Source organism: Lepisosteus oculatus, chromosome 4, assembly GCF_040954835.1.
Source record: "Lepisosteus oculatus isolate fLepOcu1 chromosome 4, fLepOcu1.hap2, whole genome shotgun sequence".
Lineage (NCBI taxonomy): Eukaryota > Metazoa > Chordata > Actinopteri > Semionotiformes > Lepisosteidae > Lepisosteus > Lepisosteus oculatus.
Genome location: NC_090699.1, coordinates 36,484,398 through 36,499,846, shown reverse-complemented (window position 1 = coordinate 36,499,846; position 15,449 = coordinate 36,484,398). Strand labels below are relative to the sequence as shown.

The following is a 15,449-nucleotide window of genomic DNA, read 5'->3' as shown; positions in this document are numbered from 1 at the left end:
GACTGAATCCTGACTGGAAACCGATACAAGCATATCAGCACCAAAGGTATATGGCTGCAGGAATGTGAGATATCTTCAGAACAATGCAGCTTTAATCTAAAATATGGTATCCTAACATGCAGAATATGTTGGCATGGTCATTCTAAAAACTTCATTGCAGAAAAAAATTTAGATAAAAAAATGCCAAAAAGTGTTGAATATAAAGCTTAAAGGGTATAAAAAATACAGATAACCTCATTTAAAGCAATTTTTTAGCATAGCTCTCAATACTGCTTACAGTAACATTGTTCCTCTTTGAATTGCTCCCTATATAGAGAATTAAACCACAAAATCAGCTAAAAATCGAGTTCTTCCAGGGTCTCTGGTACATGGGGAAGGAATGAATGAATGAAAATCGTACATATTTCACAACCTTCCCAAACGTTTGTTAATATCAAATAACATGAGGAAAGTTAGCAAACTTGAGGTTTCATCGCTAATCATGAAGGTCTTATTCAGCTATTTCTTAATAGAAGCAAAGGCACCAGCTTTAAAACATGCCTTGTATCTTGTTCTTGGGTCCCACAGCTCTTTGTGTAAAAACGTTCATTCTATTCGCGGTGTTAAAAGCACTTCCCCCTTTGTTTGGCTTTGAACAGTTTGAAAACTGTTCTCTGATTCCTATTTCACTGCTGGTTCTGAAGAACTCCATAGAGTTTACTTTGTCAAATGAGGTCTAAGGTTTTTAAATTCTTCAATCAGGTCCCCTTGTAGTCTGCAAGAAAGACATTAAAAATACAGTCCTTTTACCCCGACAGCATAGGACATTCTTTCTAGAAGAAATGGTTCAATGTCTTTAGTTTGGAAAATGGGAGATTAATAGGAATTCTAATGGATGCTTCCCCAGTAGTAGTGGTTTTATTTTATTTTATTTATTTGGAGTCACAACCATTTTTCTAATACAGCCAACGGAATATGGATTTTAGCTGTCCAAAGCTCAGCTTGGGTGGGTAGCTGCGTCAGCATGCGTAGGCTGCAAAGGAACAAGTCATAGGTTTATTCCATGCTGAAAAAAAGAAGAAAGAGAACACGCATGGAATGCGGAACACGCTTAGGACTCTATTAGTGCAGGAGGAGAATGAGGACCTGTGTACACAATTATCTGTGAAAGCCATTCAACTTTAAACACTGCGAGCTTCTCAGCACCAGATCGAGGTGTGGCACATTTCTCAGTCATGTTATCACAAGACCAGGCACAGTGGTTGCGTGTTTTACTGAAAGGTGAGAAGATACTAAATAATATCCAGCTTACATTGGGGTGCTCTGTCAGGTGAAGAATGCAGGTTACAGTCACAGCAACACTAGTGACATCTAAGCCATAGCCCTGTGCCCTGCGCAAGTGCTTTTACTGACTGAGCCACTCATTATTATTCAGGGAGTGGATAAATAAGGGAATACAATTAAGAATAAAAAGACTGGTATTGATCTACTCTGCTGGGAAATACAATGAGTACAATCAAAAGTGCAAAAAAGTGTCTTCTTCATCAGTTAGTTGTACTGGGGTTGAAATGGAAATTGGATTTCAAGGCCAGACAAAGAGGAACTATGAGCAAATACTGACCTGGAAACAGTATTTGGTATTTAGTATAGCAGGCATGAAAAATGAATGACCTACCCATTAATCTTCTAATATATTCCGTTTAGATTCATTCATATACATACAATACATACTGAATAATCATTTGCTTTAAGAATGTACTCATCACTCTAGTAAAAAAAACTTTAAACGATAGCAAAACATTGCAATTGCAGTGAAAAAATATGTATAAGTTGAGTCTTTCTCTTGCTCATTCACATCACTCCATTGTATAACACTAATGTTATTATGCTGCCCTAAAGATGTACACTATTCTTACTTTTATTAAACTGTGGAACACTGTTCTTTCACTGCTGGAACTGTGCTCTTCTATACAGCTACAGTTGGGAACCAAAAAGACCTCCAACCCCCTTTAATCACGTATTCTTTCATAAGAAACAGTTGGTTTTTTATCACCTGGCCAGAACTGTGGGCATAGCTAAATATTTCTCAGTTTCTTCTCTCAAACAGAGGATTGTGCTCAGGGACAAGAAAAGAGCTGTGTTTGAAGTGTGGGTGTTTGGCTCCACCCTTTCTCTATTGGCACAGACATTAAGATATGAATAGAACAGTATTTTACAATTTGGCTGAACAATTGAACTCCTTATAAAAGGCACAATATAGTGCTTTTATAATAGCATGTTTGAGTTAACAGGACAAGGCTTGTTACATACAAGGACAAAATGCTACAAAAACAGTAATATGGTAATTATTTAGAGATTAAAGGTGCAAGCAGCAGTAAATACAATAATGATTCAGTTTTCAACTGATTTAGAGGATAGAGCATAGAATCTCCAAAAACCTGTTTAGAGCATCACATATTACATTTGTAATACAACATGTTTGTCTTTTAGAGTTTTGATTAAAACATGAGGCTGTATTAATCTAAACATAAAACAAAAGTGGAGAATAAGAGTAAGAGCATTTAAAACTGTGAACAGGAGGATGTTCTTTAGACAATAGTTTAAGGGAATCTGGAACAAGCTATCTAGTCATGTTATTGAAGCTGGTACCCAACACTGGCTTCTTTCAAGAAATTACAGGATGACATCCCCTGATAAATTAGCAATTAGGATTTAAATGAGCTAAATGGACAGAACAGCCTCCTCTTGTTTGTAACCTTCGTAATGTTCTGCCTTTAATTATCACGGTTCTTTTAAGACACACATATCTTCCAGACAACAATAAACACATGGACCAATTTTAACACTGCTGTTATTCTGTCAACACGTCAATTACAAGAGCATCACATTTAAATTGAGACACTCCCGTCTTTACATTACAGAATGAAAAAACACCTAAACTTTCCCATTAGATATGCAGTTCATAACACCCTATAAAAAGTACCCAGGTTTGAGTCTGCTGCTTTCAAGGCAGACAGATCCATTGTACCTTTCCAAAAAAAGGCAAATATTGAACAGTGTGCTGTTTATTTTATCTTGTCTGTGACCAAGGTTGCGCAGGGCTATAACTCCTTCCACCTTCAGTTTGCTTTCAGAAAATGGAATTAAACAGCTCAGCCTTAATATATGCTTGATTAATACATCAACAGAAGATTAAACAGCTAAGATACATTATTTGAAAATATAAAGAGAATAACAAACAGGGCTGAGGTAGAAATCTGAAACAGGGAGTCAGTTAAAGTATAAACTAACCACACAGAACTCACACATTTATTTAAATCAATATAGCCTGATGTGGACTTCACAGATGTCTTTGTGTGGAAAATGTTAAACTGCAGCAAATTTTGAGAGATGTATAACTTTAGACTGAAGATTCCAAACTAACCAGCATGTGGCCTGACTGTCTTAATTTCCAAGTGTACAAAAAGTGAGTAAGAAACTGAAGGAAATTAGTCAGAATGTCCATGATACTGGTCAGGTTGCTTCAGAACGTTTTGGATTGAAATGCTGCTAATTCAAGTGTCTCTCATTTTCTAAAGGAAACTAGGTTGCCAGAGCTTACAGTTATATACTCTTTGATTGAGCACATGTATATTTTTAGTGCTTTGACAGTAGCAGTATTTAGTTGGAAGATTTTTTGTTCATCCTCACACTTGGAACGCTCAGCTCAGTTCTCCCTTCACCTTGTACCGGTCGATAGTCCACTCCTTTTAACAAAAAGGGCTTCACTTATAGAAAACAATTACACATACAAGTAAGACATCAAAGCAAGATGTCTAATACTGCCTTTCATTCCCTCAAGAAACTTAGAAACATTTATAGTTTCATCCTCAATGAGAAATGGTCATAATAAATCACTGCCATCAGTATTATGTGTATTTCCATGATTTGTGCTACTTTCAGATTTGGTCAGCAGCCCTATGATACTGTTTACTCTGAAGAAAATAAACACTGTTGTTTTTCTTACAAAACATCTAAATCATCTAACTTACTCTTCAGCACTTTATTATTAAAAAGCAACTGGGTTTCTAAGTATTGTTTGCCGGTATCAAGACTTCTGAAAGAGACAATAGCCATAGTACCCAGATATCCAAAGGAAAATGAAGCACGTTATACCTGCTTTCGTCTTCCTTTTGTTTTCTATTAAAATTATTTCTTCTGAAACAAGCGTTTATATGTCAGGCAAAACTTTAAGACAGGGTTAAGAAAATAAAGGAAATAGGAAACTTCAATTTCATACAACTCTTTTTTGGAAAGCACATCTTAAAGAAATTTAATTAAAGATTTAACAGTTCCCCTAGAGACCACAACATTCTCAGCCAGCACATAAATTGGTCACATCTGAGGACCAATACAAACTCTGTGACACTTTAATGACACTGAATATGGGCCAGTCTACACAACAATTCATTTTTTTCTCTTTGGAGTTCTGATGGATGGAACTAAATCTTGTCTAGATGCCACTAAACCTGTTGTGAAAATAATTGCAACAGGAATACATCAGAAAAAAAGTAAATTTACCTACTGCATGCAAGTGGGGTGAGCATCTGTTTTTAATTAGACATTGTGCTAAGTAAATGTCTCTGAAACCATTACAATACCCCCAAAAAAGGATGAAGCTAAGTGTATTACAGATAATAATGAGCAACATTTAGATTATGAAATAGAAATAACATCTTACAATGATAAGAAAAGAGTAGTCAAAAATTTGACAGATGACATTTAATGTGGACAATTGCAGTGTGTTACATTCAGGAGGCAGAAACACTATAAATATATAATGAGAAATGAAGCGCCTAAAGAGGCCATGTAGAAAAAAAAATGTTTTCTATGTAAATAATGACGTTTTAATCTTGGATAGAAAAACAAAATGTTGGGATATATAGACTTTAAATGAAAGAATGTTAAGTTAAAGTTGTACAATGCAATCGTAACACTAGAGTATTGTATACAATTGTGGTCAACATATTACCAAAAAGATATTACTTTCTACTCTGGAATCAGTGTATAGAAGATCCACCAGATTCATTCCAGAGTTCAAAGGAATGTCCAGGTCTTGAAAAGATAAGATTACGAGACCTAATACAAGTATTCAAAATCTTGATATAGTCAAGCAATTAACTTCTTCAAAATCACCATAAAACATAAATTATATTTGGAAACTACCACGAAGTTAAATTATAAAGGAAAACAGGAGGCACCTAATACAAAGGGCTGTGGGAGTATGGAACTAGCTACCTAGCTATGTTTTTATAACTGAATAAGATGTTTAATCAGTTACCTAATGGCAAGCAAACGAGAGTCATTTTACTTTACACACCCTCATTTTCTGGAATTGATTATTTAAAATTAACTCAACTCATCACAACAGCTGTCATGTCAACAACAAAGAGATAAACAGAGCATTTCGACATCTAACAATATGTGTTATCTGCACGAAAATATCCGGTTGTGTCACTTGATTTTTAACATCAACAACAAGCAATAAAGCGGATTACTACTACCTAACAAAAGTCCACATAAAAATATAAATTTCAACATATGAGAAAATAGCTATTTAGGTATGCAAAATTCCCTTCAGGTGTGACACAGCAAAAGTGTATTTTTTCTTAATTTTTACTTTTTGGCAAGCAATCACCCTCTGCATGTTCCTAAGCAACTTGCTTGGTGATGCAGCTCTGAATTCAAAAGTTTACTCAGGTCTTACTCTGAAACATTTCTTATTGACTATAAAAAGAGCCAGAACAAATGAGAAAAAAACTGTAACAGCTAGCTCCTACTATGATGTCAATGAGAGTCATATAGGCATGGACACCATATAAACTTGAGTCATTCCTTTACCACTTTAGGTTTTTACGCACGGTGCTTTAACAATATATATTTTGTTCCACTCCTGGTGACTAGAATCATAGATTCCATAAAAACTCCTTAAAAAATGTGAGTCTATAATTAAGGATCGGTATCTTTGTATCTAGGCCTGTGGCCAAATGTTCCAACTCACTGGTGTTTTCTCAGTTACCTGGCAATAGGCTGGTGATCTCAGAATTTCCTGTGTTAAAAGACTAGGCATTATCAAATGACAGACCATTCATCCTTGTAATTGACTATGTGGAGGATTAAACACATTTGACGGCACCGTCAGCCTTAAAAATAGAATGACAAATTCTAAATATTTTGAGATCTTCAGATGAAAGAATAAAATAAACACCTTTCAAAATTTTGCAATAGAAAATACGTTTTGATGAATTCAATTTAAAAAAGGGTCAAATGGCACAAATAAATCCACAACACATTCTTCACTGTCTTCCTCGGCACAGAACCCATTCATGGGATATTTAAAAAGGAGGCTGATGTATTATTAAAGCTCTCAAACAAAAATAGAGAGACAAGGTCCCCCCCCCCCCCAACATCAGCAACCTACATGCACTCCAGTGCACTTTTCCTATACCGCAACTGGAGCAGCTTAATTTTCCAAGCTGATCAACCTCTCTCAGTTTCTACTTTCTGAATCCAGGGGCTTGCTTGATTGAGCACACCAGAGATGGTATTAATCTGCTTTGTTCAGGAGAAGGGATTTCCAGAAGCCTCAATCAAAACACTTGTCAGGGGTGAGGTGTGAGGTGGGGGGAGGTGCAGGGGGAGGGGAGTTAATTTCAACCTACAACAACCCCGAGCAAAGATCTTCACTGGATTGGGGGTTGGAGAAAGGGCAAGAAACAGTCCTAAACCAGTTATTTCTACAAAAAAGTAGTCCACCATTAGCATTTTTTTGAAAAATGTTTTTTTCCAGAATATATTTAACATGCATTGTCTAAAAAAAGTGGGGGGAAATAATTACAGACTTAAAGGGCTTAATCTCCCTTTCTTGAAATAACAATCTGATATCTCAGAAGCTCACTCGTTGTCTTTTTTTAAAATGAAAAAGGATGTTAAAAGGAGTGCCATGATATTCTCTTATGAATCTTACGAAGTGTGGTCAACGTTATTAGATCTTTTCCAGTTTTTCCATACTGACTCAATTAAAACCACATAAAAAAGAACAGAACCTTAACAAAGCTTCTCCCAAAAGGTGACTTTTCTTCAATCCATTTCTCCAAATGCACATATTTTCACAACAAATATCTTGTGGCCAAAACCAACACTTAGGTCTTCCACGGTAAAATACAAAATCTCTGTTACTCGCAGATCACAAATTCCTTGCACTATGATCATACTGGTTTGTGGAGACTATGGCTATTTCCTGTATGTGCTCACTCATTTTCAGTTACACAAAGCATCAGGAGGATTTTGTTGGTAACAAGTAAATTATTAATCTGGAAATATAATGGCAAACGATTACAGGTCTACTGCAAAATGATTCTCCAAGTGAAAAGTTATCTACCAAAGTGCTCGATGAATATAATTAGAAGCATATGAAGAATGCTGAGGTTTATCATTTCCGGTACTTAAACAATTTCTAATTTGGATTGAAATGGTGTTATTTAAACAAATTAATTAGGGGAGAGTAAATCAAGTACAGTCCTACAGGTCCAATGAAATGGTGCAGGAAAGCCCCATCCAGACATTTTTAAGAGAAAAGTTCTAAGGCAAAAGGTTAAAGATTTCTTTTAAGTTATAACTTAGAAAAAATACAAATATACACTACTTACGAATCTGTGTTAATATATTAATAAATAATGCACATCACTAGTTCAATTACACTTTGGAATCATGGGTACTGCCTTCAAATTAACCTGTATCTTTGACAATTCCTTTGAAGTTTTGAAGAAACAAATCATGTCTGACCAGGGATATTTTTGTCACAACCCCTAATCTCTGGTTCAGTGCAAATGACACACGAGCCGGGATATCCTGAATTATAAATCTTGGTTGTGTGCAGGCACATATTAAACTTGGGCATGTTTTTTCCACAGCTCAATGAATCTACCTAATAACAGGGACTGCAATGAAATGAGACAGTGTTGCAACTTCTATTTCTTACAAAGTAGTGACTCAGCCACCAGCAGGAACTCTTTGCACTACAATGCATTTACAAAAGTGCTGCTCCAGTTCCATCAAATAAAATGGAATGGAAATGGAAATGGAAAAAGGATGTTTCCTGCAAATGCCTCCACACAGCCATAAAACAACCCTGAATGCCTCATTAAGTACTTACAGTACCATTCCTCTTCTCCTTAACAGATAAAGGGAACATGGGATGGAAATCCAACCTCGACTCATTAAAGGCTAAAAGCACTAAACTCCATGGTGGAGAAATACCTATCTGCAACCACTAGTCTTGGGTACTTTAAAAACCTGATTTAATTACCATTGATATTCAGTGCCATTAACCGACTCAGAAGCTTATAATTACAGTTTTAAAACTTTTAAAATTCATCAGAGATATAACATGGCATTTTGTTTAAAGAAGGGGCAAGAATCGGTATAGTAAACTACTTTTGAAACATATTCTTAACCTTAACACATAAGCCATCAAGTTGTAAAAACAATAACAACTTATCTAGTAGAACTAGCAAGCTTTAAATTCAAGACAAAATAGGACAACCACACAAGACACCACTGAAATAAGAAAGAACCAAAAAGCATGGTTGTATAAGCAGTAATTGTATAGCAGTATAGCAAGACCTTTACCAAGCTAGGAGACAAAATGAAATAAGGACACATATAAGATGATGGTTTCTTATGTTCAATTATTTTCACCTTGCCTTATACCTCTCTAGGAGTAGTAAGTGAACAAGTGGGGCTTTTCCATTCCAGTCAGGCCCCTCAGATTCTCAATGGGACCTTTCAGAATTGGCCTTCCCTGATTGAAACATAATTTCCTGTGGAGCACACTGACCCCATTGATATTCACTTCTCCTCTGCAGGCTGTTCACGTTTACCAGAAAGACCAGGAGACCCTAAACACACGCAAACCCATACCTGCACACTAATTCCCACCAAAAAGAAAAAAAAATGTGTTTATACTCCAGACTCAACACAAAAAATGATCAGGAACCATTTTGAAAGAGACAACTGACACAAAGTGGTCAATATCTGAAAGCAGTTACTGTGATTCCATTATATCTGATACCCAATTCAGAAGCCACATGAAACTGATTTATAGGTGGGTCCAGTGAAGTTTCTGCCATTCTGCCTGCCAGTATTTCTGCAAAAAAAATGCACAACTGAGAAAAGAAACATATAAGATGATTGGTTTCGACAAGGGAAAACGATACCATATTTACTCAAATTTCAAAGACCAAGAAATAGACGGATTTTGTAGATTTGCCGATTAGAATTTCAATTTTGCCAGCTGATAAATTGAAGAACAAAGGCTGAGCATGTACAGTTCTATAAAGAGCAGACTAACATGTGATGTGTTGTGGGAGAACTGTAGATCTGAACTGTTTGCGGGATTTTGAAATGCTGCCAAGGTTTTTCTTTACCTGCAGGTCGAAGAATTTACTGTATCTCCTGTAGATTATCTGGGAGGTGGAATCGGAGTATGTGACATTGATGAGGTACACCTGCCAGAGAAAAGAGACAAAGAAAAACATCACAGTTAGCCGTTTAAAGCAGTTCCTGTGACTGAAACATAAAAAAGTAAAATGTTCAAGTAACACCTCATGTTTCTACAGCCATAATCACACAAGGTGTACTCAAATCTTACAGAACCAACTGACAGATTAACTCAACGAACTGATTTCTAACAGAAGTCATGAGAGTACACACGGTTTAACAGGATTCACCTCCAAGTGACCTGCTCTGAGTATTGTTCTGTTACTTTTTTACTATTTCAGAGGTAAATTTGCAATGCCAAAGATTAAAAGAGCTAAAGGAAGCTTCACAGCTATTACACAAAAGATCTCCAGAAGACATCAGGTTGAGTTAAGTGGGACAGGAGTTTTCCTTTCCAGGAATGGGAATGTTGACAGTTTTGATTGGCAAAATACAGAAGTGGCATTATAAAAAAAAACCTCTACAATACAGTAGAAAAAAAATTATAATAATTTGTTTTATTCCCAAATTCTCCTATAAAGACAGATCTTAGGATAAAGTAACTGCAAATAGATTTGACATCAAATGATGAAATAAAGAAAATGGAAAAATAAAATCTTATGGTAATAAAATTGCATTCAAAATACTACAGGATTGGATAGACCATTTAAGTGTACAAATTTTCAGGGAATATTTTAAAATTATAACATCAGCATCATGTGACAGCAAACAAATACTCTATGTATATTCATTCACTTGTTAAATTCCTTCTTCCTAGAGACTGTAGTTGAACACAATAAAAAAGGATATTATACAACTTACTTTGATCATATGTTATTCCTGTACTGAAAAAGTTTAAAACTTTATAATAGGTCTGAATCCTTCTACTGAAGGATATTCCAATTTAAAAAGATCAGGTTTCAGACACCAGTAACTAATTTGAGTAAAGTCGGTATTTAATCATTTGATCATCTGATTTCACCAGTCTTCTAAAATCCCCTCCCTTTGTCTTCTTTGCAGTTTTTTTGTTGGGGTGGGGGTGTTATAATGGAGATCAAAGCCTGGTACATTCCTAAAAGCCATCTGGAAAATGCTACACTATCACCTTGGCCACGTTATTTTTACAAACACAATACTGTTAGAAAGCTGGACCTTCCCAAAAACGTATCCACTGGCTGAAATATGAGCTCTAACATTAATGAAGACATAATAACCGATCATCTGGACAGATTGGGGGGACAGACGTTTTGCGAGACTCTGTCCATCACCTTGAAACTGATACCTAGGGAATGATGGGGACACAGATGGTCACTACAGATCTCCTTGTCAAACATAAGCTGAAAGGTGTCTGGGACCTAAAGGCAAGGCGTTCAGAAGATTTTGCAAGTTTTTACAACACACATGTGCCTAAAAACAGAATTGAGTTCATATCTTGTCAACATTGTTCAAATAATTTTAAGACTATTCCCTCATTTAATAAGGCGCAATTCTTATATGCCTGTACCAACTTCCATCAGTTAAACACACCTGTTTAAGATTTTTTTTCAGCTACTAAGGTGACCATTTTGAAGGGATGGAAGTTGTTATAGTTGTGACTGGCAGATCACATCTTATTGAATGGGGAAGAATACAATCTTAAAACTAGCTAGGACAAGATTTTCCAACATCTTGCCAAATGGGAAATTGTAGAAAGAAGGTCATAAAATCGTCATCAAAGCATCCAGAAGTATGGCAATGAAGATAAACAACCATTTTTATTGAGCTGCATTTTGGCCCAGACTGATAACAGAATGGTACAACATGAAAATTCTTCCATCATTAAAAATAAGTGCATCAAGATCTCTGTTGGGTTGATATCTTGTAATTAATAAATGATTATGTTAAAGTGCTGCCACCTTTACAACAGGAACAGCACCCATAAAGTAGAGGATGTTGACAGCTCTGATAGGACAGGTGGGTGCAAGTCAAGGGCGTTAGACTTATGAGTCTTGACTAACTTCCTTTTCCTGCCTCAAACTTCAAGATGAATGGAGGAATGATGGCGCACTATATTACAAATCACTGACATTTTAGTGTAGATGTTTGTAAAAACTGTGAGAATTTTGTATGTCAGAATTTGGAATTTATCATCCACATACAACCATGGGAGCACAGCTGAGTTTTTTTTGTCAATGCCTTACACCCAGGGCCATAGGTTTTACTTTCATAAGTCATATAGTAATTTGATATTCCATTCATAAAAGGATTATACCAGCATTGGGTTAACATTTACTCACATTAACCTTTCATCAATCTTATTTTCTCAAGATAGTTTTGTAAGGCATATTTTCAGCTCACTTCCTATTACATGGCCATGCAAACCTTGGTATCCTGACACACGACTGCATTGTTTCTTTTCCTGTCACAGCTGTGTGTTTTCTGTTGCCTCATCGCTTGGCATTAGCACGGTTAGTGAAATTAACATTTTGATGTCAGTTATCTCCCTCAGTATAGAGTACAAACCAAAAAGCCTGTATCTCGGGGACAGAGAAACCCAATGCATGGTAAAAGAAACACATTAAATGTTTAGTAATAGTCATGGATCAGTGCAGGAGGTTTAACCACACAAATAAAAAGCAGAATTTGACAGTGTCTGACCGAGTGACCATTATTATTAGTCTGTACATCAAAACTTAATTTCCCATTTTAGTTAATCACAGAAACAACTGAGAACAACTGTAAGAAACAGTGCAGACTGGCAGTATTCCAGGTTTAAATCAATCCCATCTGACATGCTGGCTGCAGATTCTCCTACGTGACGCGCAAACACACAAGCCACTGCTTTAGCTCGAAGTGAGCAGGAGCTTGAGTCATAGGTTTCAACAGAACATCTGCACACAAACACTCACACAGGACTTTTCTGAGACTTGTTTTCAGTGGTGAAATGCCAATGAGCCTTCTTTTTTCTTAACAGCTTGAAGCTTCTAAAGACATAACTCCTTATTATGTGGGAAAGTTCGGTACTGCAGACAGGAAGTATATGCACTGGAGGAATATGACCATGAACCACCAATATTCTACTATTCTTTTATATTAACTCTATTTTAATTATATTAAATATTAACTTTATATTTAGTATTTTATATTTTCATCTGCACATGACCATCTGTGTTTTTCCTGTCCTAACTCATGGATATGAACACTGCAAACACACACAAGATAGAATGAGAAAGTGTAGGCAGACTCTTCAGACCTGCCCATGTTCTAGATCTTTTAAACCCATCACAGGAAACATAGGTTCAGCACAGCAAAGTCCTTCACCAACATCACCACATGCCTATAGGCACCCAGGACGTTGTGGTGGCCTGTGTGTCATGAGGTGCCCTTGCCAAATAATCCCAATCTACCAGTCACAGTGCTTAACCAATTGTAGAAAAGGAAGCATGTAGCATGTGCTCTGATTTTTTTACTGAACAAACGTAGTTTAGGGAAATTCATTGGGCTCATGAACATTTTGTCATCAACAGGACTCATGACCCGACCTCGATGTCTACCATAAAAGCTGCCGGCAAGAATCTTGTGTGGCCACTGCTGGAAGCAATACAAGCTGTACATCTGCCATACCAAGATTGCACCAAGCTGCCAAGGCCCTCTTGCGGACGTTTGCCACATTTCTCCTGCAGACCCTGGACAAGCTTGTGCTTGTTCTCAGACTCTGAGTCCTAGTTTCCAAACATCTCACAATGGTTTAATGGGGGTCAGGTCTGGCAAGAAGGCCTTCTACATGGCATAACTGTCCCAATAAAGTCCTTCAGAACACAACCATCTTGTGGATACGTGCTGCACTTCTGCAATGTTGCTTAGTCAGGCTTACCCAAGAGGAAAGGTAGAAAGGAGAGACTTGGTCAATGTAGCACCATGCTATTAGATTGCCATCAATCACTACAACCACTTCTGCAACACCTAGACACTGACATTTAGACCTCCTCATTGATTGAGCTGTTGTACACAACAATAAATGTATTACTCTGCAAGCTTTGCCCAGGACCCAAAACGGTAATGAGACAAAGGCTTTTTTTTAAAAAAAAAGGCTGGGCTGATTGATCCATTTTTGTGGTGTTTAATCCTTGATTCTCAAAATGGAAAAAAAAAATAAACTAATCACAATGATTGACACCCGAAGAAGGCTCCATAGCCGAAATGTTGCGTTTCTTTTCTTCTCTTTTCAGCACGGAATAAACCTTTACTTGTTCCTAATCACAATGATGCAAAACATTAATAAACTAACTAGAATGACACAGAAACATTAAATGAATTTCAAAAATCAATTTCCTTCATAACACATTTCTCTACACATGGCTTATGGACATTCATTTGTTGAATGATCAAGAGAGTAAACAAATTTTAGCACACCCAAAAATGATTTGTCCTCAAGACTTTAGTATACTTTAAGAGAGAATAAATATCAACACAAAAGATCCACTTCAAATACTTCAAGTCCCCATTTAATATTTTTATTCAGTTTAGATGCTTTCAAAATTTCAAAGCTAAAAACAATGATGGAAATGTGTTGCTGTTACATAAATATAAAACAAAACACCAAAGGAAAAGGAAAAGACTGTTCATCCCCCAAAACCCAGACCAAGCTTGGCGAGTTGTTTCACATTTCCTGCTTCCTCTTTGTGCCCTCCAAATCACCAGATTGTATTCCCGAAATTCAGAACCCATGATCTGTGAGCCATTGCTCTTACCATCTGTATAATCTGTACTAACGGCACGTTAGATTATTTACAGATAATGTTTCCAAATGCTTAAAAAAATACACCAAAGTTCCAGAAGCAGAAATACATTGCAAAATTCCTGCAAGTGCACTTATGCATTTTCCAGTTTATTCTGTGCCATAAAACAAATGCAGGCACATCTGAAAAGCCTCATAATGGAATTGTTTTAAGAAGTAGGTATCTGAAACCAGGAGCCAAAAGACACTGAAGTCAGGGCCAAGCGTATGTCAGTCCCACACAGTATAACTTTTATTGTTTGTTTATTTAAAAATATGTTTATAGTGGTAGACCACCCTGGGTCCCAAGGAAAATGAGACAGAGTTGTTACAGAAGTGGTCAACAGTTATGCTCCCTCTAGCTTTTAACCTCCTTTTTTTAAGTAAACGCACTCCTTCCTCATCTAAAGAGAAAATAAAGTTTCCACTGACTAAATGGATCTGCCCATTTGTTTAATTAGAGATCACACTTCCAAGCCCATAACCACCAGTTCCACTCTGTACCGTAGGTCACAGATATGTTATTTTAAATAAAAAGGTGATCCACCAAAGCAATGACTTACAAACAAAAAGTGCTGCCAGGATAAAGCCTATTGTCAGAGTGGCTGTTTCAATTGGAGAAAGACCAGCTATTCCTGGCTGACCTCCACAGGGCAGTCCAGTGTCACTGTAATCTTCTGCTACTGTGGTCTTGATGAAGGATTAGTTTATGTTATTTGAATTTTCCATTTATGTCCCTTTTTATTTGCAACATGACTTATCAGGCTGCCTCTGTTCCACTCTGAGCTCATGAGAACTCACTAATGTACTTATTTCAAAAGAAAACCACAGGTGTATCACATGTTAAGTCATAGAAAAGCTGTAGGCTAAGAAAAGAAAATTGTAAGAAAAGTTAAATATAGATGGAAGGAACATAAGGGAGAATTACCATATTTTCTGTTGAGATAGAAAATAATCAAACCTTTATCAACATTAAATTTTGTAGCGGCATTGTTTATCCAATAGCACTGCACAAAGAGGGCTATACAACTCTGTAATTCTGTGTCTTAATGTATCTACATTTTAAATGGTTTAACTTAATAATGAAATGTATTTATAGAGTGCTTTTCATTCCCAAAGTGCTTTACATATAGGCAGGGACCTACAGTACTTCACCCCCACCTGGAAGCAGCACAGTACAAGTCAAGTCAAGTAT

General features: G+C 36.5%; 1 protein-coding gene across 3 annotated transcripts in view; it reads right to left on the bottom strand.

Annotated features, from left to right (window-relative positions):
• The window catches only part of sh3pxd2aa (SH3 and PX domains 2Aa), a 143,733-nt gene that overhangs the window by 114,147 nt on the left and 14,137 nt on the right, over window positions 1-15,449 (bottom strand). For all 3 annotated transcript variants that reach the window (XM_015347566.2, XM_015347564.2, XM_006630757.3), the window contains exon 2: window positions 9,447-9,527. In XM_015347566.2, coding sequence (XP_015203052.1) covers window positions 9,447-9,527 — 81 coding nt within the window. The remainder of the gene's footprint in view (window positions 1-9,446; window positions 9,528-15,449) is intronic.